At 36.7% G+C, this 24,012-nt stretch overlaps 2 protein-coding genes across 3 annotated transcripts in view; both read left to right on the top strand.

Moving 5' to 3' along the window:
- The first annotated feature begins 866 nt into the window (after positions 1-866).
- Positions 867-10,188, top strand: LOC123306927. Its single transcript, XM_044889129.1, has 3 exons — positions 867-2,127; positions 2,419-2,718; positions 10,067-10,188. Exons 1-3 carry the CDS (start codon positions 867-869, stop codon positions 10,186-10,188), a joined length of 1,683 nt encoding a protein of 560 aa, XP_044745064.1.
- LOC123308485 (ionotropic receptor 40a) overlaps positions 10,073-24,012 on the top strand; it is a 25,966-nt gene continuing 12,026 nt past the window's right edge. For both annotated transcript variants that reach the window (XM_044891149.1, XM_044891148.1), the window contains exons 1-8: positions 10,073-10,180; positions 11,617-11,711; positions 11,763-11,858; positions 11,920-12,056; positions 12,114-12,282; positions 14,375-14,478; positions 17,355-17,448; positions 23,342-23,500. In XM_044891149.1, coding sequence (XP_044747084.1) covers positions 11,652-11,711; positions 11,763-11,858; positions 11,920-12,056; positions 12,114-12,282; positions 14,375-14,478; positions 17,355-17,448; positions 23,342-23,500 — 819 coding nt within the window. In that variant the 5' untranslated portion in view covers positions 10,073-10,180; positions 11,617-11,651. The remainder of the gene's footprint in view (positions 10,181-11,616; positions 11,712-11,762; positions 11,859-11,919; positions 12,057-12,113; positions 12,283-14,374; positions 14,479-17,354; positions 17,449-23,341; positions 23,501-24,012) is intronic.

Here is a 24,012-nt window from a genome sequence, read left to right as displayed (position 1 = left end):
CTGCGGAGATCACATAATATCCTTATCCGTGGGGTTCCTGAGACTGGCGCTGAGGAAGACCTGTCTTCAGTTTCAAGTATACTCGATTGTGTGTTGCCGGATGCTAATAATCAGTGCGTTTCAGTTGCGAGGATCGGTAAATCTACTACTGATCGTCCAAGAATTCTCAAGGTTTCCTTTTCTAACTCAGTGATTGTTAACAAAATTCTTAGGAATAAAGCACTGATAAAAAGTGTACCAGATTATCATAGAATCATCATTTCGGATGACAAAACGCCTCTGCAGGTTAAAGAGCTCGACAGCTTGCGCGAAGAGCTCAGACGCAGAAGAGGTGCAGGAGAGTCTGGCATTGACATCAAATATATTTCTGGCACTCCTACCATTACCAAAACAGATCATACTGCGCGGTCAAAAAATTAGATGAAACATGCGAGTGGTCAATCGTTTATACAAATGCCCAGTCTTTATCCTCAAAATATCTCGAGCTTCTGGCTTTTGTTGCATCCTATCGCCCCACTTTTGTACTTGTGGCTGAATCTTGGCTCCGTCCCGACATTCCGGATGACTTGGTCACTTTGCCTGGCTACTCTATTTACAGAAGTGACAGCATAACAACTGTGGGCTACGGTGGTGTGTGCATTTATGTGTCCAGCCAAATCCACAATTCATTCTCTGTCCAGCATTCGAGTCCCAATTTTCCAGGAATCGACTCTTTGTTCATTGATCTCTTCAAGGGCAATTCCTGCTGTTTCTCGATTGGTTGCATCTATCGTCCCCGTCCCTCTGTTTCTGATGGACCACTCGCCGCTTTGCTCGCAAGTCTTTCAGCTAAAAAGAAGAACCTCTACATAGCTGGTGATTTTAACATGCCGGATGTAGTTTGGCCCTTATCATCAAAAATCTATAACAGTGCATCAGCTGTTTTTACGGACATGATCCGTGATAGTGATCTCACACAATTGGTCGACTTTCCAACTCGTTTCAGAGGTACACAGTCTCCTTCCCTCCTGGATTTGATTCTCGTTAATGATACCGACATTGTGTCCAACATCGAACAGCATCCCCCATTCGGGAAATCCGACCATGTTGTGATTCGGTCAACTTTACTACTTAAATTTCCTTCCGCAAATAATATAGCTACCAAGTCAATCAAGATCACTGACTACGAAAAACTTGTCAGTTTGACCGAAGGAGTTGACTGGGTGAGTTTGCTGCAACCTGCTGCTGATGTGGAGGTGATGTGGAACTCTTTTGCTGAGACTTTACTGGGTTTGTATGACTGCTGCACCGTCACGAAGGATGTTTCTTTCATTCCAACTAAACCTTGGATCAATGCCGAAATCCTCAGGCAGATTCGTCATAAGAGGTCAATCTGGCGGAGGTATGTTCGTGGCAGAAAACGAAGGGATTATGATGCTCACCGAGCATTTTCTAGTTACCTATCAGCCACAATAAAAAATGCCAAAAGGGAGTACGAACTTAAAATAGCAAGATCTAAAGACCGCAAGAAATTTTTTAAATATGTCAGATCAACTTTGAACTCTAAAGTGGATACTCCATTGGTCTACGACCAGAACAACAAACTGTGTTCAGGTCCGGAAGAGTCTGCTAACGTTTTAGCTGATTCCTTTGCGGCATCTTTCACGCATGAAACTGGCCAACTACCTAGGATGATTAATCCTCGCTTATCCGCTGAACTTAGTGATGTAATTTTCTCTCCATCCATCGTGGAGACCCATTTGTCTGCTCTCAAAGTTGACTCCTCACCTGGTTCCGATGGAATCTCATCCAGACTTCTGAAAGAGTGTGCCCACTCCATTTCGCTGCCTCTTTCTCTTATATTTGCCCGCTCATTTGCGACTTCATCGCTGCCGTCTGACTGGAAAAGTGCACGTGTGACACCTATTTTCAAGAAGGGAAACAAGCGTTGTGCCGCTAACTACCGTCCTATCAGCCTGGTACCAATTGTTGCGAAGGTTTGCGAAAGAGTTATCCATGGACAGGTGCTGCAGTTTGCGCTGGGCCATAACCTTATCCCCCGATGCCAACATGGTTTTCTGCCGGGTCGCTCGGTGATCACTAATCTGCTCGACTGTGTTGATGCCTGGTCGATGTCCCTCGACAGGGGTAATCCTGTTGATGTGATTTACCTTGACTTTTCTCGGGCATTCGATCGTGTGCCCCACAGACGCCTCCTATACAAACTTGAGCACTTTGGCATTCGTGGGCGCCTGCTTTCTTGGATTGAGGCATTTCTTTCAAACCGATCTTTTAAGGTTCGTGTTGGGGATTCTTTTTCTTCTCCCAGAGATGTTTTGAGTGGAGTCCCCCAGGGGTCTGTTTTGGGTCCACTTTTGTTTCTGCTGTATATATCCGACTTGCCCTCCTGCGTTGTCTCGAATATCTCCCAATTTGCAGATGACACCAAATTATTTGGTAATCCCACTAGTGCCGGCATTATTCAGGACGATCTTGACTCTATCTCGAGGTGGTGCCAGGACTGGCAGCTGCCGCTCAACAGTGATAAGTGTGTGGTTCTTCACATGGGTGCTCGGAATCCGCGATATCAATACTTACTTAATGGTATCCCCATTCCTGTTTCAAGCAGCCATAGTGATCTTGGTGTAATAGTGACGGATACTTTGAGTTGGTCTGAGCACATCTCTCAGACTGTAAGCAGGGCCAAAAGATCCTTGTTTCTGCTGCAGAAGTCATTTGGCAAGTGTGACCCACGTACATGTGCGCTGGTTTACCGAACTTATGTGCGACCCATCCTCGAGTTCGCTGGTCCTGTGTGGTGTCCGGTTCTGTCTCGCGATATGTCCCTGCTCGAAAACCTCCAGCGTCGTGCCACGCGTATTCCCTACGGAATCTCGCGCCCTTCTTATGATGAAAGACTATCCATAATGAGCCTGCCTAGGTTCGCCGACCGGAGAACTCGTGGTGACCTTTTAACAACTTTCCGTGCTTTGCACGATCTCTTTGGTGTGAGCTTGCGTCGCTTGTTTACGATGAATACGGATTGCCGTTTGCGGGGTCACTGTTTAAAACTGAGAAGAGAGAACTTCAGGACGGTTCAGAGGCAGCACTTCTTGTCGAATCGGGTGTTTAGTGTGTGGAACTCGTTGCCTTCATCTGTGGTTGGGTCGTCATCTGTGAATTCATTCAAGAACAACTACGATGGTTGGCTTCTTCGTGGATGATTTTGAAGGACTGCTCACTTTGTATTTTTGTTTTGGAATTTATCTCTTATTGTATAATCGAGCACTTTTTTTCTTATATGTTAAATTTTTTGTGAGTTTATAGGCATGGCCTCAACTCTCATCTGTCAAATAATAATAATAATAATAATAATAATAATATTTTAATTATATATATACACGAGTGAAATTTTTCACAAAGTTCGACATACTTTTATAGTATAATATTTAAAAAAATATGCATCCTTAGAGTGCTCGAAGATACAACAACCTGGAATGATAATACTGTTTTTTTCTATATAAACAGATTTTGAGATAGCGAAATGAGGAGATTAGTGACACCGAATTATGTCCATCCTGTACATTCCTGAATAGAAACACCTTTTGACCGACAATACCTATCAAAATAATTATAATGAATGAAAACCTATATTCCTTGACATCAATCTCAACTACAGATAAGTTTTAAAGAAAAATTGTATGAAATCCGAATTTAAACCTGAATAATTTTGCAACTGTTCTTTGTACATTAATGAAACTTCCTACAGAGGTGGACATACATCATGGTATCATATTTTGAAAAACTCAGGGTGGTCCCAAAGTCACTAACAAAGTTACATTCAATTACTTATACAGCTTCATGGAACAGCCTGTATAACGAAACTTGACGTGGTGGGCAGTGTTTGGATATCTGTGATATCTTGTTATTCAGAACCCAAGGCATCATGATGAAATTCTGAAAATTAGAAGAATTATCATCAAAATTTAAAGATTCATTTTTCCGTAGCTGCAATTTTGGAACGCCCTATAGAACAAACCGGATGTAAGACCTTCGTGAAAATCTGATATATTGTTCTTGAGGTTGATATAAATATAATATGTAAAAATGGGGAAAATTCACTGGACCCGCTTTTCCTAAGTAAGTGTGCGGGGTCCTTTGAAAAATTAGAAATAAAACCCGATTTCGATGAATACTCCATAACAATGCTAAACCAACAATAGTCCATGGCTTTGGCTTTGGCCATTATGTTTGCATAATGTAGAGAAAAAATCTTTGCAGTACCTATGTGTTTGGTTTGGTCGGAAAATTTGATGATAATTATAAATGAATTAATATACATAAATGAAAAGAACTCGGTGAAAGTTCTGGAACAGGGGTAGGTGGATGTTTCATTACGATTTCCGGGCGCTGAACTATACCTCGTATCAAAAAACTTTGTTGGTGAGACTTGTTGATAATGGCAATAAGTAAAACTTCGCCAATTCCCTAAAAAAAAGATATTTCTGTTTTTATTTTTTTCTGCATCAAAAATGTATCGATTTAGATGACAACCACTGAAAATATTGCTTTCCCTTGTGTTGAAGGAGCTGTAATTTTTTTGCAGCAGCATTTTCAAACCAATAATTCGTTTACCGGAATTTTTAATTCTGTTGGCCCAGATGACTTTGTTTTTTTTTATTACGATTTCGGTTAAATAATAGTTTTCGCCTTTTTCGGTTATCACTTTATGAAAACTTTTATTCTTTTGTTGTGAAAAAACTTCCACACTTATCTATATCTCGTAAACTATCAACATTCATTGTAGAGGCAAGTTTGACATCATGTAATTAAGTTTAGTTAGCATCTCAAGTTTCTAGATTTCCCCTTTATTTCGTTTTGAATCGCCTTTTAAGTAGGTACACAAAAACTGTTAATCCTTTAGTACTGGCGTTGATTTATGAATTAAATATTTATAATCCACAGCAACATTACGATGCTCAATTTTGCAAGCTCATTTATCTATAGGTATATTAGATATTTCCATACGCTTTCAATTTTCTTTGCATTGAATAAATTTCGGTAATAAAAGGTTGCCTTTGCACGTTTGAGAAGAAAAAGAAGGAGGTAGAGTATATAAATATAACAGAATTTGACTGAAACGAATTTAATTCGATTTTCGTTTAAGTTATTCTACTAAAGATGATTAAATGTGAAAGGAAAGCAATTACTATCAATCATAACGTGTCAGTATGAAAACTTCCATCGTGTAGGTAGGATTCAATCAAAATTATACATAGCATGAAAGTTCAAGAACACAACATAATTTTTCGATGAGGAACTATTCAGTTGGAAGTTTCCGCGTGTTAGAAAAGAAACAATGTTCATCCGAGTATTTTCATGTTTCGGATTAATATATTTGGTACAAGCATATCAAATCCCCAAATATGAAAAGCAAGGTAAAAATCACGTTTCATATTCATAAGCCGCTGTTCGTCCCTTTATAAGAAATATGTACCTATGTATGTATATATGTAGGGTGTCTTGAATTCGATGCACAGTAGTTAACTTTTGAAGATGCATGTTTTCGAGTTCTTTTTTCGAAAAACAACTGAAAGGGAATTTTAGTGAAATATTATGCCTACAGAAAAACTTGGAAACAAGGCATCATACTTTGTGGTATTTAACATAATCCACAATCCTACGAAATAGGAATGTTTTCGATCATTTTAAAAACCACCAATCACTAAAACAAATAAAAGGTTCCTGTTTCGCAGGAATTCTAATTGAAAGAAGTGGATATGTATATATCTAAATATAAGGTGTCTTATCTCAAGAATGATATGTCGAAAAACTAAATATCTATGAAACGGGTGACATTTTTCAAAAACCGGTAACAGGGGCGGATGGGCTACCTCGAACCGGCCCGGGAATTTTCTTTCAGACCGGCCCACTTCAAGAACGAAAAAGGTACTTTTAAGGTGGGGGTTCAGGGGAGTAGCTAGCATGAGTTGCCATGAAAAAGACATTTTGATGAGCAGCCCCTAAAAATGGAACCTTAAAAGCAATTTTCAATTTTTTTTTACAATTCAGAAAACTGTCAAAAAATTGAGCAGACATTTTGTGGGAACGAAAAGGCGATGAAAAAATTGTTCCCATATAATTGCAAGGGATATTAAAAAACACCTCCAAAATCGTTTCGCGAGAATTTTTTTTCCTTATTCATATAATTCTTTCAAGAAATTAATCTTTGATTTCCTGCTTTAAGTGAAAGTTTTCACCTAGGTGGCGGATAGCATGCAGGCATTATAAGGAAACACCAAAAAAATTTTTATTGTCTATATAGAACAACTACTCAATTTGATTTTTGTCTGTCTTCCAGTTTCTAAGAAAAAAATCAAACATTTTTTTCATATGCTTTCTTCAGGAAGCTGTATATAAACATGGGCTGCTCAAAAAAAAAAAATTATATGAAAGACCCACTGTTTTTCAACTATAAATCGACCCTTAAATTAACAACTCCTTTACAATCTGCATTATGTTAGTTTTATATTTATTTCAATCCATTTTCTTCAAAACAACTCTGAGTAAATAGAATCAACGGAAAATCTATCCATGTTGTCTATAGGTATGGTTGAAAAAATGAAAATTTTCAAATTTTCTCACATTTGACATAAAGTATTTTTTGAACCATACACAACATGGATGCATAGTTTCCGAATTTCGATTTCAAATTTCCTCAGGGTAATTTTGAATGAAATTGGTGGAATCTTAAATGAAAAAAAAAAGGTTAGAAATAGTATCCCTGTACCATTAATTTCTAAGCCAGTCGACACTGAAGAATTTTTACTAATTTGAAAAATGGTTTTTTAGTTTTTTACCATAATACCTTTCCATGATTATGTTAGATAGTTTTTTATATACCTTGAAATATCATCATATTAATTATTCACTTCAAGATTTTGCTAAACGAATAAGGAGCAATCCAGTGACCCATTTACGTAAGACACCCACTGTACCTATATAAATTTTGAAGAAACACCTATACATATTATTCAAAACTTGAATAAAATCTATAAACTATTGATACTGCAACTAATTAAAGGGCGATTAAGCTAAACACGCCTTATGTTGCTAGTTTCGTGATGTGGAAAACACAAAAATTTATAATAATGATAATTTTGACAGTAGAAACAAGAAAATTGAGTTGTAGGAGTTTCTTGTTGAGAAATAAGAATACTTATATAACTCTATAGATCTCAAAGAAGAGACCTTTCCTGTCAGAAAATATATATTTTCTCAATAACCTCAACCTTTTCAGGAGATTTTCGTTTTACATAATTGAATTGCAAATACTAAGTTGGCCGACATAGATTTTGTTTTTCCTATAGCAAGCAAGCTTCTGTCAAATGATATTAAATAAAGTAAAGTTTGGTAGTGTGATATTAAAAACAGAGGTTTAATATCACATAACTAAACTTTACTTTCACACCCCGTGTCCCATGGACTGGCAACTTAAAATATTCGTATAAGGCAAGTTCAGCATAATAATCATACAATCACTTGTAGAGTTTTTTGCAACTTCTGTATTTCATTAGGTTTCAAGCCACCCTGTTTATGACAGTTGTTCAGGAAAAATTTAATTTTATCAATATTATTTCCAAAACTTATTGAAACATATATTCATTGGTAGTTTTCCCAACATTCATTTTGAATTGTTTTTCAATATTTGTAAAAAATAAAAATATCGACGTAATATATGTTCCGCCGAAGACAAAAAAATGGTACGAACTGACCAGCCCTCTGGCCCAACAATCGACCGGCCCACCGGGAATTTTCCCGGTTTCCCGGTGGTCCCATCCGCCCCTGACCGGTAAAGGAATGCTCTTCGTCAAATATGCGTCTGAACGGTCTGAACGACAGCATTGCAGAAGGGTGTACCTACGATTAAAAAACACCGACTTTTCCTTATATCTGAAATCGTAATATAAATTTCTATGATTCGTTACCAGTTTCATATAAAAGTCATAAAATATTAAAATTACTGAAACATATGTTTTGGACGCCGTGTAGCTCTAGAACGAATGAAGATATCTATATGATTTGCTTCCTGATATCTAATTATTTCGAAAAAAGAAATCTGAGGCCCTTGAAGATTTATTTCTCTAAGTCTTATAGTTCTCGAGATGTTGAGAAACTCTGTACTCTCAAAATTTTCTTCGAAAATGGTTCATCCTACGCGATTAAATGTATTGTGCAACCTAAGGCCTGTGCCGATAGTGCTAAATTCATCACTTGTTCAATGGGAAGATCGGAAGATGCTAATTGGTCACAAAGGGTTCGCGTCCAATTTCAGATGATTATCATTATGGATATTGAGCAACTTAACAGGTGAAAATGCAATTACTTACCCAACGGGCTCAAGAAGAAATCTGGCGATTCTCCACTGATCTGGTAGTACTTAGAAAGGGGGTTCCGAAGGGAAGGGAAACAGGGAACCAACCTTCCTTCCGTACCGGCTTCGTGGTTATTATCTCGCTGATATAGAAGACATAAGGCACTTCACTCAATATCACTCAGGTTTAACTAATAGATTTTATTTCAATAGTGATGACAAATAGTGCGATAAATGCGGTGATATCTCAGAGGAGAACTTCAGTTTTTCGAGAAAAATCACTGACGATGAAATTGTTATTGTTGTGATGATTGACAGACGAAAAGTTCTTTTTCCTGCTCGCAAGATGCCTCTAGCGACTAGGACAAAAAACGCCTGACAAACCCGAGTAAGGCAACACGATCAGACATGCCTCCCGCCCTGAAGTATCCTTCAGTAGGATGAATCGAAAGGAGTGAACAGATGAATTTAACGACTGGTCGTAGAGTTTTCCCAGAAGTAGTATCAACATCAGCCACTCGAGTGGAGGAAAGAGATGAGATGCGGCCGATAGACCACTTCAGAGGAGGAAGATTATCATCTCGCATGATGACAACGGTACCTGGAAGGATGGGAGTAGATGGATGCAATCACCTGTTACGTTGCTGCAAGGTATGCAAGTACTCCTGACGCCAACGCTTTCAGAAGTTCTGCTAACATTGTTGCAAACGAGACAGACGGTTTACAGACACGGAACTGACATCGTTATCAGGTGAGGGAGCGGAAAACCAAAAAATGCCCTGGTGTGAGAGTCTCAAGATCAGAAGAGTCAGACGGTGGGAGATACAGAGGACGAGAGTTGAGTATTGCCTCAACCTGAATGAAGACGGTGAGAAACTCTTCGTAAGTGAGTTTTTGCTCGCCGATAACGCGAGTGAGATATGATGTTTTGCTCCAGCGACTGGGACATAGCCTCTCAATCGCGAAACAGGTGTTCAGCTGTACCTGTGGCTTCTTGACCAAAGCGACCACAAGAACCTTTTTTGTTTTCCCAGTTCTAATTTACTGAGTGGGGGAACCTTTTTGGTAAAGTCGTCGAAGAGAAGAGGAATAACACGGCTTCTCCATTGATGCAAGAAAACAACCTTCTTCTTTTGTTCCTAGTTGTGATACTGCATAATGGCCCTCAATGAAGACAGTTCTCCTCTCTAGCCAGATGATCCGCCATTTCCTTACCTTACTCCGGAATGTACAGGTATCAACAGAAGGATGACCTAATTATTTGCTCGAATTGTGTTGAGGGACATCTTGCACTCTCATACTAACTTAGACCGAACTTACCGGGAATCAAGCGCTAAGCGCTAGTGGGGCAGCTTTGCTGTCAGATACCAGATATGTATATTCTTCTTTTCTGGTAGTTGCATTTAGCGCAAAATCTCCCTTATGGAAGCTCCTTTATTCCAACCTTGTAGATGTAGATGTAGATGTACCAACCTTCACTTATCCAATGTACACCTACACTATACTATACATCATATTATGTGAAATTACGGCCGTTTTCTTTAAACCTATCTATCCATTGTTTAAGTTACTGAAGATAGAAAAACCTTCTGATTTCGTTTCTATGATCTATCTGTAAATATATTTCAGAATGGTTTCCAATCTTCAGTATGCGAAACGATGGATAGATAGGTTTATTGAAAACGGCTGTTAATGAAGGCTTATATGTTTCAGATTTAATTTCTGGTATCAAACTTAGAAATGGTGGTGATTTGATAGCTGCCGTTGTCGACACTGTGAGGAGTTATCCCGCAAATCAAGTTGCCATTGGATACGATACAGTTTTAGGTAAGTAAGTACTGATGAAACCGCGGAAGAAATACAGATTGTGCATCCAGCTCTTTTGAGGATTATTTTTTCATGGTCGAAACATTTGATGGCATCTTGATGTAGATATGGTTTTATTCATCTAATTTCTTGAAGAGGGTGTCCCGGGAAGAATGATACAAACGGAAACCATAAACCGAGGTTATCAAGGTGAACTCATATCAAAAGGTTGCAATTGTCAGAAAGCCAACATTTAGTTCAATTATTGTTGATCTTATCAACAAACTGGTTTCAAATTATGTAGGGGTGTCGCTCTTTATGATCACCTTCGTTCAGCACTTTTGAAATTGAAGGAATTAGTACCGGCGTAGGAGAAAGTCTTTGACTTTTTCTAAATACGCATTAATTTCATCGTGTAGGTACATTGCCACTATAAATTTTTTTCGTTTTTATAAATATAGAAAATAAATTCAACTTTACTCCTTGATTGTGGATTTTCCTCAACTATAAATTATTTTGAATTATGACACTAATTCGGATGGAATTTTGAGGAAAATTATGTCTTTTATTTTTCCCTGAAAAATGTAAATGACTATCATAGATTAAATGAACAGTTAATCTATGATGGCTATATCTGCTGAATTAGAAAAGATGGTACGAATCAAAGACGCACCCTGTATATATTGAGGATTGATTTAATTCAAGACATTTGGGGTTTGAAAAAGTGATGAATTTTTTATGTAGGTAGGTACCTTATCTTTCAGCTGAATAAATGCAGGAAACAGTAATAAGCGATATTTCACAACATACACAGAGTGAAATATCAATAAAGCCTATTAAAAAAATCAAATGAAAATATTTAACTCACATTGTATGCCAAGCCAAGTTTTTGGATTTTATATGTAAAGTTTATTCTCTATATTTATAAGAACGAAAAAAATTTATAGTGGCAATGTACCAACACGATGATCTGATATTAATGCGTATTTAGAAAAGGTCAAAGACGTTCTTCTACGCCGGTACTGATTTCTTCAATTTTAAAAGTGCTGAACGAAGGTGATCATAAAGAGCGACACCCCTACATAATTTGAAACCAGTCTGTTGATTAGATCAACAATAATTGAACTAAATGTTGGCTTTCTGCCAATTACAACCTTTTGATATGAGTTCACCTTGATAACCTCAGTTTATGGTTTCCGTTTATCCATTCTTCCGAGGGCAAAATGTATAACGCATTGGTGTGATAAAATGTAATTTTGAATTTTTTGAGACCTTTTTAAAAAGTGATATACCATATTCATCGTCCATACTAATGTTCAAACGCCAACGAACACACATATGAATATAGAGATATACGTTGGATCCAATGTGGACGGCATCGCCAAATTCATCCTAACGCTTTCCAACGGTTCTATGGCGTTATGTTATGTTTAATGCTAACTCGGGTCTTCTCGCAGGCCTTGACTTTCACTTTCATCTGATCCAAACATTCATGAGCAAAGATGTGAGCGTGATATCATTCAATTTAACCATTGTAGAAGAACAAGAGAAGGTAAATAACAAGGTATTAATTCATATGTTTGTCTACCTACTTTTTCTGAAGTATTTTCAGTTCCTTTCTAACCAAGTCAAAAATTATCTAGAAACATTCAGCCTCTTCTTCTGTAATTTCAATATGTATGAACATATTCTTCTCGAGGTAATGTAAATATTTTCTTCTTTTGTTTACAACAAAAATGCAGTATCGTTCACTATTTCAGATTTATGATAGAAATACGATGAGGAGAAACATGATATATTTTTTTTATTGGGGAACTCAGTACCCTAAGAAATTTTTTCTTCGAAATCTTCATGAATCCATGAAAGCTATTGTTATATGGAACTCGAAGAATGGCACGTACGTATTCTGAATGATTTCGAGGAGTTTCATATGAAATCCAGACTTTTCAATCAGTTACAGAATACTTTCTAATAAAGCCACTGCCTATAAAAAGCATCATTTGGATATGGTCAATTGGTGGAAGGACGGTTTTGGATTATTTCATCATCCGACATTTCCTCTCACTACTGGAAAAATATATACGGATTTCAAAAAAAAGATTTTCAAAGTCCCAGTTATCCACGTGAGTATTTCGGTTCAACAATTTTTTTTTCAATGCATCTGCATTCAATAAAAAATCCGCGTAGATATTACATACAATTTCAAGTTTGCATCAAGTAACATGACAATTTCGAGAGCGATTCTACAGGGTGATATATTTCCTGTGACTTTTTTCGTTCACTAATTTTTTTTTATACTTCTCGACTTTTCCTTGAATGTTTCGAGCACCAGCAATTCTTTAGGGAAAATAGCAATCCTACCCTGGTGGCTTCGAGTCGGAGACAAGGTTCCTTGTTATCTATAGGGTGTTAGAGATTGAAAGTCAAAATCCGAGTTCACAAAATTTATTCGTTGTTTTGGCAATAAGGAACACAATATATATGAAATGATATAAAATAAAATCAGTCAAGTGAAAATCACAGTGCAGTAATAGATGAAATGGAAACAGTCATAATAGTATATTATTTAACGAGCGGTAATGTAGGTCATAACTCACGCAGATGAAGTTTGCAGCGCGAGCCGCAGGCGAGTGCTGTAATTCATCAAGTGAGTTATGACCATTACCGCAAGTTGAATACTATACTTTATCTACGACTTTAACAATAAATACTAAGATACAAGTACAGAGAAAGAACTTTATTGACAAATCTCAATAGTGACCTATAACAGTACTATAAAAATTTCTTTGTAGCCTGAGGAAGGCGAAATATAACGCCGAAACGTCGCTCTAAAATCACATTGTTTTGATTCAGTTCCTTAAACCGAGATTGGTCTCCATTTGAAATTTCTGGAAGGAACGAGAATAGTTCATTAACGTAAAAATCTTAGTTTAAATTTTCGGGCGATAAATTCTGTATGCTAATATTAGCAGCTCGTCTTACTTCTGGAGGTGTACATAATACTTCATCTTCATTATCTGAATTAATTCTTTCGAGCAAAATATCCACAATAATTAGGTATCAACTTAATTTGAAAACGTCAAAATTATTCAAAAGTGACATTCCTCCCCTCAATATCAATAATGGACTGTTCCCTTTCGGCCAACCGGCTTGTAGAAAAAGCACAGAGCCGGTTCGTAAATAATTCCAAGAATCTTTTCCGATTTATTATAGTGAGTTATAGAAGTGAGTTATTATAACTCACTTTGTTTGTTTACAAATACTATTAATTGCTCAAAAGCATTTGAATAATGAATATATAAATTAATAGGAGTAGATAAAAGGGTTTTTCTCGGAGTGATATACAAATAGCATTGAGAAGGTGGTGATTTCACGGGGAGAACTGAACGGAAAGAAAATAGGAGATCCGATTTCAAAACGCACCTGTTACTGATTCGTTCGCCTGACAGAACCAAGACTTACACTTTTACACTAAGCGGATAATGAAATCGGAACTCAGCAGGGGTAGGTTTCGGTCAGGACGAAAAAGGAATGCAATGGTTCATCCTTGAGTGCTTCCAACTCCCCCCAGGTTTTCACACCAGCAGAGAATCATGGTAACAGCTAAAATGGAACACGAAAAGAATGGAAAAAGGTGGAAGCTGAGGTTCCAATATCATAGTACGGAGTGCTGTCTTACCTATGAACTCTAAACGGCTCCTCTAATGGTCGGTCCCAACGATTGATCTGGCACACTTGGACTTCTGAGGCAATAAACTGAACCACGAGACTCGAGACGAGACGAGACTAAATTCCACCAGACGATACTCGAGACGATACTTCATGTCTTATTGGCGAGACCAGACGAGACGAGAGGTAAAGTCTCGCCTCGTTGGTTTCGTGGGAATCACTCGAGTGGTAACGTTTGTCTTTGACTATTTACACTTTCATTTTTGTATCGATAAATATAAATTATAGAGTCAGGTTTTGAAAATGAAGGACTGGTACTCCTCTGTTCAATATCATCCTGATGTTTCCATCGCGTCCTGTACTGTCTTGAAGTAAAAGGGATGTAAAATATCAGAAAAGAACTGAAACCTGGTCATGTAATTTTGGTTGGTGCATCCTGTGCTTGTGATCCCAGTGATTCCATCTGAAACTGTTTTGAAAAGAGAAATAAATAGGATTAACCATAGTTGCATTGATTCAAAGAAATATTTATATTTCTGTTTTCAGAAACCCCCTTGGTTTTTCGTGAGATACACTAATACCACACTGAAGGTTGTAGGAGGAAGGGATGATCGCATTCTTTCTCTGCTGGCAAGCAAATTGAATTTTTGGTGAGTAATTAACATCATTAACAAAAATATGAGCATGAATCCTCAAATCAGCGATAATAATAAGTGGACTTTGGACTTTTTTGCTGAGTGTTGATGATACTAGTAGTCATATATTAGAGTCCAGTGAATCACGATTCAAAAATTAAGGGTTACGAATTGTTACTTCTTGAGAATTTTCTGCCTGGTTTAATAACACAATAATTAATATTGAAGAAAGTGCCTTATCATGATTATTCAATTGAACCATTTTACATTTTCAGGAATTGAAAATGGGTTGAACTATTTTGTGTCCGAAATATCCGCTTAAAACTCAAATTGAATCAAAAATAAGTTCTCAAGTGGCATTCATTTTGTCTCGTGAAATTAACATGAAAAAATAAATAAAATGTACAGGGCGATTATTAATATTTCAATAAATTTTTGTCTCAGTCAATTATTGGTCTTACAAAAATGGGCAAATATGAAATAAGTGTTTTTTGATGAGCATTTAGAATTCAGTATTAAGAAATGCATCGTAAAGTTAAAATTTTTATATAACCTGGGACAGCCTGTATTTTATTTTCCAAAATCGGTAGAGCTCCTTCTACTGATTTCAAATATATTAGTTAGGGAGCCAACGATGCTAAATCGAGATTTAGTCGAGCATCGTGGAGACCGAGTGGATTCTAAAGACTAGGTGGTAGAAGGAAAAAAAGGTTCTATGATGTATGCACTTTCAGCGGTGGGGAAAGCGTCTGCAGGTTCTCGAAGTTGTAAAAACAAATCGTCAGGTGTACATACTCGAGCGTGTTAGGTTAAATAAATTCATGTTAATCTGACAGTTTGCGTGGTGGGGCCGGCAGTACGGAAGAGTTGAAAATGATAAAAAAAAATTTCGAGCGTGTTAGATTTTTAGAGGATATGTTGATTGGACCCAAAAGAAGCTACTTTTCAAGAGACTGACAATTCGGACGTGACTCAAGGTCATAGTGATCCTTTGAAAATGCAGATGGTTATTCTCGTTATTGGAGACAAGTTGACCCATTAATCTGACACTAATCAGGTGGGATTTTCTTGATCTGACAGTTTGAAGATTATAAAAAGGTATTTTTTTAGATGCTCTAATCGTTTCTGTATTCATTTATGAAAGTTGTATATAATAAAATTCTATATACAACTTTTGTCTGAAGCAATTTTACATACTCTTAATTTTTGAGTTAGAGAGCGATAAGGGCGAGGAGCTTAGCCACACATGCGAAAGGTCAAGGTCAATTTAGAAACCCAGTCTAATGTACATTCATCGCCATATATCTCAAAAACGTTTGAACATAGAAAAAATTGCTTCGGACAAAATTTGTAGAAAATATTATGCTCTACAACTTTTATAAAGATAACGAAAACAATTTGAAGTCCAGGAGAGGGGATAATTCAAAAAAACTGATTTTTGCAACCTATATGGTCAATTTTTATCGTTTCGGCTTTTTTGCCCGTTATTCTTGAATCATTAGCGTCGAAATAAGAAAAAAAGCTACCACGCTCTAGAATGTACACGTGACGTTTTTATTTTGCAAGTTTGGCGCCCTCCCACCGATTTTCATCACGCTTAAATTGTCAGAATACGAGAATGTATACTTTTCAGCTTACCTTTAACCATATCTTACATACTCATGTACAATGATCGTTTTTTTTTACTATTCTGACAGGCAGACGATTCTCTCTATATACAGGCCTAATTTTTGGTAGAGGAACTACAGGGTCCAAGATATTTCTCCCTTCATATTAATCTGACACGTTCGAGTAAATCCCGAATTTCCCTCTTGGGCTCATCAACAATATATACTTTTTTGAGGTTATCCCTGTCAATTTTCGAAAAATATAGATTTTTTCGTCTAATTCTAAGGCAGCTGTAGAACACCACGATAGTAGCCATGGATAATAAATCAATTAAATTGTTTTGTTTGACATTTGCATTACTTTTTAGTTATAATTTGAAAATTAATGATTGAAAATGATATATTCTGGGGTAGAAAGAATTGTGTCAGGTTTTATAGAAACTAAGCAAAACCACCTAACCAACGTTTGGCGCGTCGTGGTTCAGGCCACTCTACTTTGATTATTGAACTAGCTCATATCCTTTCACTTGTTCTCGTGACCTCTCAACATACGCTTGCACCTGAAATTCAAATTTCGTTCATTTTTCTCTTTTGCTGGTTCCCAGCCAACTTTTGCGAATTTTTCTTCCGTTAAAACCTTCTACAAAGTATGGAGAATATTTGAAAAAAAAATGAATTCCTAAAACGGTTCAAACATTTTTACGTGATGGAATAACAACACAATATAGGTCAAAATAGGATAAAAGAATAAGAATGTCCTGCTGCCTTAGATGTAGCCGAAAAATATATGTTTTTCGAAAACTAACAGAGATAACCCCAATAAAGTATATAGATATATTTGAAATCAGAAAAAAGAGCTCTACCGATTAGTAAAATTAAATATATGTACCAGGTTACATAAAATTTTTAGGTTTACGATGCTTTATTGCATTTCCTGTTACTGAATTCTGAATGCCCATAAAAATACTTCATATTTATTCATTTAAAGTTTTTGTAAGACCTATAATTTGAATAAACTGAAATAGCTTTTGAGTAAAATATAAGCAATCATGTACTGAAAAAATATAATTAAATTGGAGTACAAATTGAAGAAATAATGAAAAATATAGTAATACAGATTGCGAAGCGTGTTGGTCTGACATAACAGTCCGACTGATGTGCGGTCTCTTGTGGCAAAAACTAGAAAAACAAAAACCAACAAAAACAGACAAAAAATTAAAATAATACAATGTTTTACAAGGATAATGAAAGAGAACTGTATTTTTCAATAAAATGGTTTTTTAGGTATCGTTATATCGACCCACCAGAGCGAACACAGGGCAATGCTATTGCGAAAAATGGAAGCTTCCAAGGAGTTCTTGGAATGATTTGGAGAAGGGTATTTTAACATTATTTTTCATAAAACTTGTGAATTAATTTTGACTACTATGTACTTCACTCCTGATTGAATTGAAAGTTGAGGCTGCTAAAAAAACAAATTTTCATATAAATTATTATTAATCAGAAAATGAAATACTCCATTATTTTGAAAATTCAACCATGGGTTTCAGAAAGTTTACGACCTTAGCTATTTCTCGCAAAATCTGAAACGCTCGCTTGATAGTTTTATCAAATTTGAAAGATAACCAGAAAATGTTACATCTATTAAGAAAGCGTTACTTCAAGCACAGAATTTCATAGCCTACCTGATAACAAATTTTTTTGAACGCGCGTTATAATACTCCTACCCTACAAGGGTTTCAAAAGAATAGTAAAGCCCATGAGAGTATTGTTTTCGAAAGTTTCATTATATTCTCTTCTAGCCTCGAAAACGAGACGATTCGATATTTCATTGAAGTAATGAGAATTTTCTCGATTCCGTCGCGAGTCTCGCATTAGTCTCTTCCTCGGAGACTCGTGAATATTTTAGAAATGGAAAAAAAATAATAATAATCTTCCAAATAATTCCGCATGGAGAAGCTGTATCAACAAGCGAACCTAGAATAATAAACTGAATTGCAAAACGCTTATTTTCAATTTATCGATTGTCCTGGCATATATTGGAACATTTCTCGTTTGACCTAATGAATATACAGGATGGTCCAACGAAAATTTATCACCTCGATTTTCCGACTTCAAAATGAAAATGTGAGAAATCGCTTGGACCCGTCTGGTTCGGGAGGCAACAACATTTAAGCTTTTTCCATCCCCGTAACTTGAACCCACAAACGGAGGAGAGCAATCCCTTGATTTTCAATAGGGATGAGGGGTGTTGCGACAACTAAGTATCTGACACATTTAAAAGGTAGGTGTTTAGTAGTTATGTTGTTAATTTTTTGCCCAGAAAAATATTAATTTTTCGTCCAAAACAAAAGAGGGACCATGTTTTTGATTCACAATAGTCTACCGTGAATTCTTAAGAACGTTACAAGAGTGTCAAAGCAATTGTAAATTTGTAGTAGAATTGAAATGGTAGTCCGTAGAAAGAAAGTTGGAAATGATAAAATTATTTTTTAGAAATAACGATTCTGTGCAAACAACAGCGGATATCCTGAAACAAATGTAGATATCCTCTGCTTACGTTGTGCAACTGGTTGTCAAAATTGACGCTACTGTTTTAGTCGGAAACAAAAAGAGAGGTGCATGAAAGAGACGAAGCGAGAAACATGGTTGTTTTAAATCATGTAGCAATGGATCCTACTTTTAGTACTAGAAAATTGCCCGATGCATCTGATGTTTCATGCACAACAATCATGAGAATCCCGAAACAACATAAATTCCATCCTTATAAGATACGGTTGGTTCAGGAACCAAAAGAGGATGATCTGCCGACTCAGTGATCAGCGAAATGACAAAACTACATGTTCGATATATCTGTTTTTTGGACGAGTGTTCAATTTCCCTAACGGCATTGTGAACCGGCATAAATGTCGGTATTGGTCAGATGAAAATCCAAGATTATTTCTTGAGGTGCATAATTCCCCAAAAATTAAAAGTTTGGGCGGGTATTGATGGAAATCACATGATCGGACCTTTATTATATCCGGCAATCTCACTGGCCAAATTTATTTAGATCTATTGAAGAACGCTATTTAACCAGCCCTCGTGCAAGTATTGGAGAATGCAGAAGACCATCAAACGTTCATTCTCCAACAAGATGGAGTCCATTTCCAGCATTTAATAAACGAATCACAAAAGTGAGCGTAGGTACTCTTCCACTATTTTACCTGTCATTTCGTTATCGATGGAAAATTTGAAGCGAAATTTCAGGATCAGATAGTACCTACTCGATAAAATCTTGAACATGAGGTATCGCAACATACCCATACAAAATCGAGGTGTTGTGCTCACCCCCGTTAGGAGGTTGCAATTACTGGGATGCAACGTGCGGAAAAGTTGTTCCTCCTCAAATCAGAAATTCACAGGTCAGAGCGATTTTCCACGTCTTTATTCTGAAGCCGAAAAGTCGAAGTGTTAAGTTTTCGTTGGACCACATTGTTAAATTTTTTTAGAAACTTCGAAAGCAGATTTTCTTTTTCACATTACTTCAATAAAAATAATTGATTCAGATGCATACCATCCGCTGATATTCATATCAATGATTATTTGGATAGATAGATAAGATGTGATGTGTTCAATTGTTGTTATGGTTAAAATAAACAGTATTATTATGACTCCAGCCTTGCGGCTTTCACACTCCTCTCCAGTCCAGAGGAACATTAAAAGAATTAAGCTCTGTTGGAGCTCTTTCCCGGTTTTCGATCTCATGGTGGTTGTCGAGTTTATGCTTCTCCTCGGGTTCCTGATGTCGATCGAGTCCTGTTTCCTTCTCTTGTCCTTGGGGTTCGTAGATTTCCCCGCGCTTCTTGTCGAAGTGGATCAGCATCCACTATCTTCTTTGTTCTTCTTCTGCATTTCCCAGTAACTTGAGCACCGTTCTCTCTGTACCTATAGCAGTACTGCTTTCTGCATGACTATACAGGGTGAGTCCTTGACTCTTACAAATATTTCTTGAAGTATACCATTTTTCCTATACCATTCTTTCCGATTCGGTCCTGATAAAAATATATAATCACTGTAATGAATCCGAATTTTCTGAGAAAATTAGAATTCATTTTAGTGCATTTCTCTCATTACACATTTCCGCCTTTAAATATTTAATTCTCAAATCTTCAATGCATTCATTCCGATAAGCAGAGTAAATGTAAAAAATCGTTTATCTGTGTTTAACGTTGTTTTTCTTGCATGCCGTTGAAGATTTCGACGTTTTTCTGATGTTGATATGCGATAAACCGGAGCTGAAGACGTTTTTTACTCTTGTCGCATTCTGGAATTTTCAGATTTTTAACGTGTGGGGGATTTGCCTATAAAAGCAGATTTTCCCCCGCGACGGGTCTCTTTTCTCTTCGATTCTTCATAGTGAATAACCTTTGTTTACCTGTGTTTGCGACGAGCCGTTCAACAGATTTGCAAGGGTTAGTGTCCTTGGAAATTAATTTTTATTTTCGTTTTCCGCGAGTGCTTTGAAGTAAAGGAGGTAGATCCTCGTCTATACCGTTTAGTTTCTTTATTAGACCTACATCGGTTATCTCTTTGACACTGCTGTACTGTATCGCTTTCTGTTATCTTTTACCGTACTTTACCCTGTTTCGCGAGTCTGACTTTTCCTTCGCTATCAGTCATGGCGGGTAACCCTTGGGATAGTGAAGAGGAAGTCCCGTCAACCCCCTGTTCGCGTTCCCGCGTCATAAGTGTTGAAATAGAAATCTTTTCTTTTATATCAGTTATGGTGCGTAAGCCCTTAGGGTAGAGAATAAGAGATACCGCTCGTCGTCAGTGAAATCCCGTAGTTGCGCTCAAAATACACCTTTTCTTAGTTTTCTTCGCTATCAGTCATGGAGCGTAAGCCCTTGGGGTAGTGAATAAAAGTCTCGAGTAGATCCGCCCTGGTTGTGTTTCTTTCATTTCTGGGGAAATATAATTAATTACATCCCGATACAGTATAGCAAGTCATTTCACTTCGCGAGGTCATCCTTAGTATCCATTTCGTCAGTTCTGGTTGGCGCATTTTATTGAACAATCTTTGATTTTTCACTGTACCCGGTATAAACTTTATGAAGTGTTCGTGATCGGATCGAATTTCCAGAATGTATGTTTGCTGATCGATTCGCTCATATTTCATACCCACACATATTTCCGTTGTTTATATAATTAGTTTCCGAAGGTGTGAATAAACTAGTACATAATTTAATTTTGACTTCGTTATCGCTACCACCCTAGATAACAGCGAACTCTGTCTCCGACTAGCAGCTACTCTGGTAGGTTTGCTATTCTTCCTAGTGAAAAGAATAGCTGGCGCTCGAGATAAGTTTCTCCGAGGAAACCACATTACATCACTTTAGGTTTTCATAATCAGCTGTGCCACCACTGGAAAAACAAAATTATCTTCAGAAGAACTAGCTAAATCTGTGACACTACACATCTGTGGATCTTCTGAACAGAGTTGCATTCAGCCAAAGTACCCAATTTTTCAAATATCGGAGATTTTTATTTTCGAATACACAATTTCTCGAAAACGGAGCATTATAAGTGAAAATATGAGGAATACTTTCATTTTACAATACTGTAAAATATTCATTTGCTAGCGTCTAACTTAGTTTCAAATGTTGTGTTCTTTGAATTTTCAGTATTTTTATGGTACTTAATGGTCATAATGAGAAAACTGGAAGACGTGGGTGATACTTGTGTTCGGAAAAGATTCATCAAATAAATGAAAAAATATATTTTGAAATTCATTCCATTCGATAAAACTGTTTGTGAGAACTAAAAATGACTTTTTTTCATTGTTTTGCAATAGCCTTTTTCTTTTAAACCGAGCGGATTCGGAAAAAATGGTTGTAGAAGAAAGTATTTTTTTATTACCTTGAGAATTTACAGTTAAAATATTCGTACAAGTCAAAGACTTAGCCTGTATATAATTCTCTTATTATTATTATGCCTTCAGCCTCACTCCTCTCCAGAGAAACATTCACTCATCCCTGATATATCAGATATCAAAAAAATAAAGCTCCTCGGCTCTCGGATGTCTATCGGCTCTTGTTGATGTTGATATTCATATAGGCGGGTGGTATGATGCATCTAAATTAATTCTTATTATTGTATTCATTGCCTTCCTGTTAAGGCATTATCTGTTCCATTAAAATAGATAAAGTGGGGCTCCGTGGGCTCAACCAAAGATTATAGAGTTAGGTTTATATAGGTTATACAGGGTATTCTACAAACTCTATGACAAACTTTGACAGATGGTAGCTGTGCTTATTCTGAACATTTTTTCCCATGAATATATGTCCGATTCGTTTTTGTTTAGAAGATACAAGCATTTGAAAAATCATATTTTTATGTTCAAATCATAATATTAAATGGAAATTTTGAGACTATGAAATTTTGTTCAAATTGTCCACCTTCGGCTTGAATGCAAGCTTCACATTGATGAAATAAAGATGCCATTACTCGGCGGATCAGATTTGGGTCGTTTCGTATTTGGTTCGCTAGATCTTGAATTCTATCAAGTAATTGTTGATGAGATCGGATTTCAACATGATAAACTAGCTGCTTCTTATGTCCCCATAAATAAAAATCTAAGGGATTTAGATCAGGCGAACGAAGTGGCATATATTGGTCCTCCTTGACCTATCCATTTATTCAGTCAACTGACTATTTGCCTCCCTCTATTTGGTAGTGCACCATCGTGCTGATACCACATATTTCAAACAATGTTGAGACCTAAGTCTAATGTACTGGCATCAAATTATTTTTAAAAATTCCACCCCAAACATTCACACTGAAACATTGCTAAAATTGTTTTGTCTACTGCTATATGGATTCTGGATTCTGTAGTGCCCATATATGGTTATTGTTGATACCATCCTTAGTGAAACAAGTGTCAAATGAATAATTAAAAAACAGATATTTTCTGTCCGCCTACTTAATCAAAACATGAAAAAAAAATGTTCAAATGCTTGTAACCCCTAAATGAAAACGAATCGGACCTACTTTCATAGGAAAAAAATGTTCAAAAGAAGCTACCTTGTCATAGAGCTTGTAGAACACCCTGTATAATTTTTGGGCTGAACCTCTCACGTTTCGAGAAGTATTCTCTTCGGTTCAATGCACGCAGAAGGTTATTATTTTGACCGTCTGTTTGGTATACTTTCGAAGATAACTCTTTATTTTCATTCTCATTTGGGAAGATAACAAATATAAAAATCTACGAACTATTTAATAATTCACAGGAGGCAGATCTGTTTATAGGAGACGTAGCATTAACGGAAGAAAGGTCCAATTTTGTTGAATTCTCCTTTATAACTCAGGCTGACAGTGGTGCTTTTGTTACACATGCACCTAGGAGACTCAATGAAGCTGTAGCATTGCTCAGACCTTTTCAGTGGGAGGTATGTAAATATATAATACTATTATACTATTTCCAAGATAAACTATTTCTTTAACTTGTTTTTTTTGCGAATAAATCGCTGCGGCAATATCAACATTTTATCCTTGGCTTGTGTGGACCTCAGTAAGGCCTTCGATAGCGTAAGTCACAAGATACTGTTAGAGATAAGCTATATTATTATGGTATACGGGGTAAAGCATATTCAAGTCATACTTAACTAACAGACAGCAGGCGGTGAGATGGCAAGGTGAAATATCGACCTTAGCAGGGTCAACCGTAGGAGTTCCTCAGAGATCTATTCACCTGTGATTTTCACTAATGATCTCCTCAGAAATGTACTAACAGATGGGATCTGCAGTTATACGGACGACACTATATTCCTGAATATGTCTGATGGGGGAGAATCACTAGGAAACAAAACTGGGGGAGCTGAGCAGGATGCAGGTGAATGATTCACGGCGAATGGTTTGCTAATGAACAGAGATAAAACACAGAAACTGCTGATAATGAATA

The sequence above is a fragment of the Coccinella septempunctata genome, chromosome 2, assembly GCF_907165205.1.
Source record: "Coccinella septempunctata chromosome 2, icCocSept1.1, whole genome shotgun sequence".
Classification (NCBI taxonomy): domain Eukaryota; kingdom Metazoa; phylum Arthropoda; class Insecta; order Coleoptera; family Coccinellidae; genus Coccinella; species Coccinella septempunctata.
This window is presented reverse-complemented; position numbering and strand designations above follow the sequence as displayed.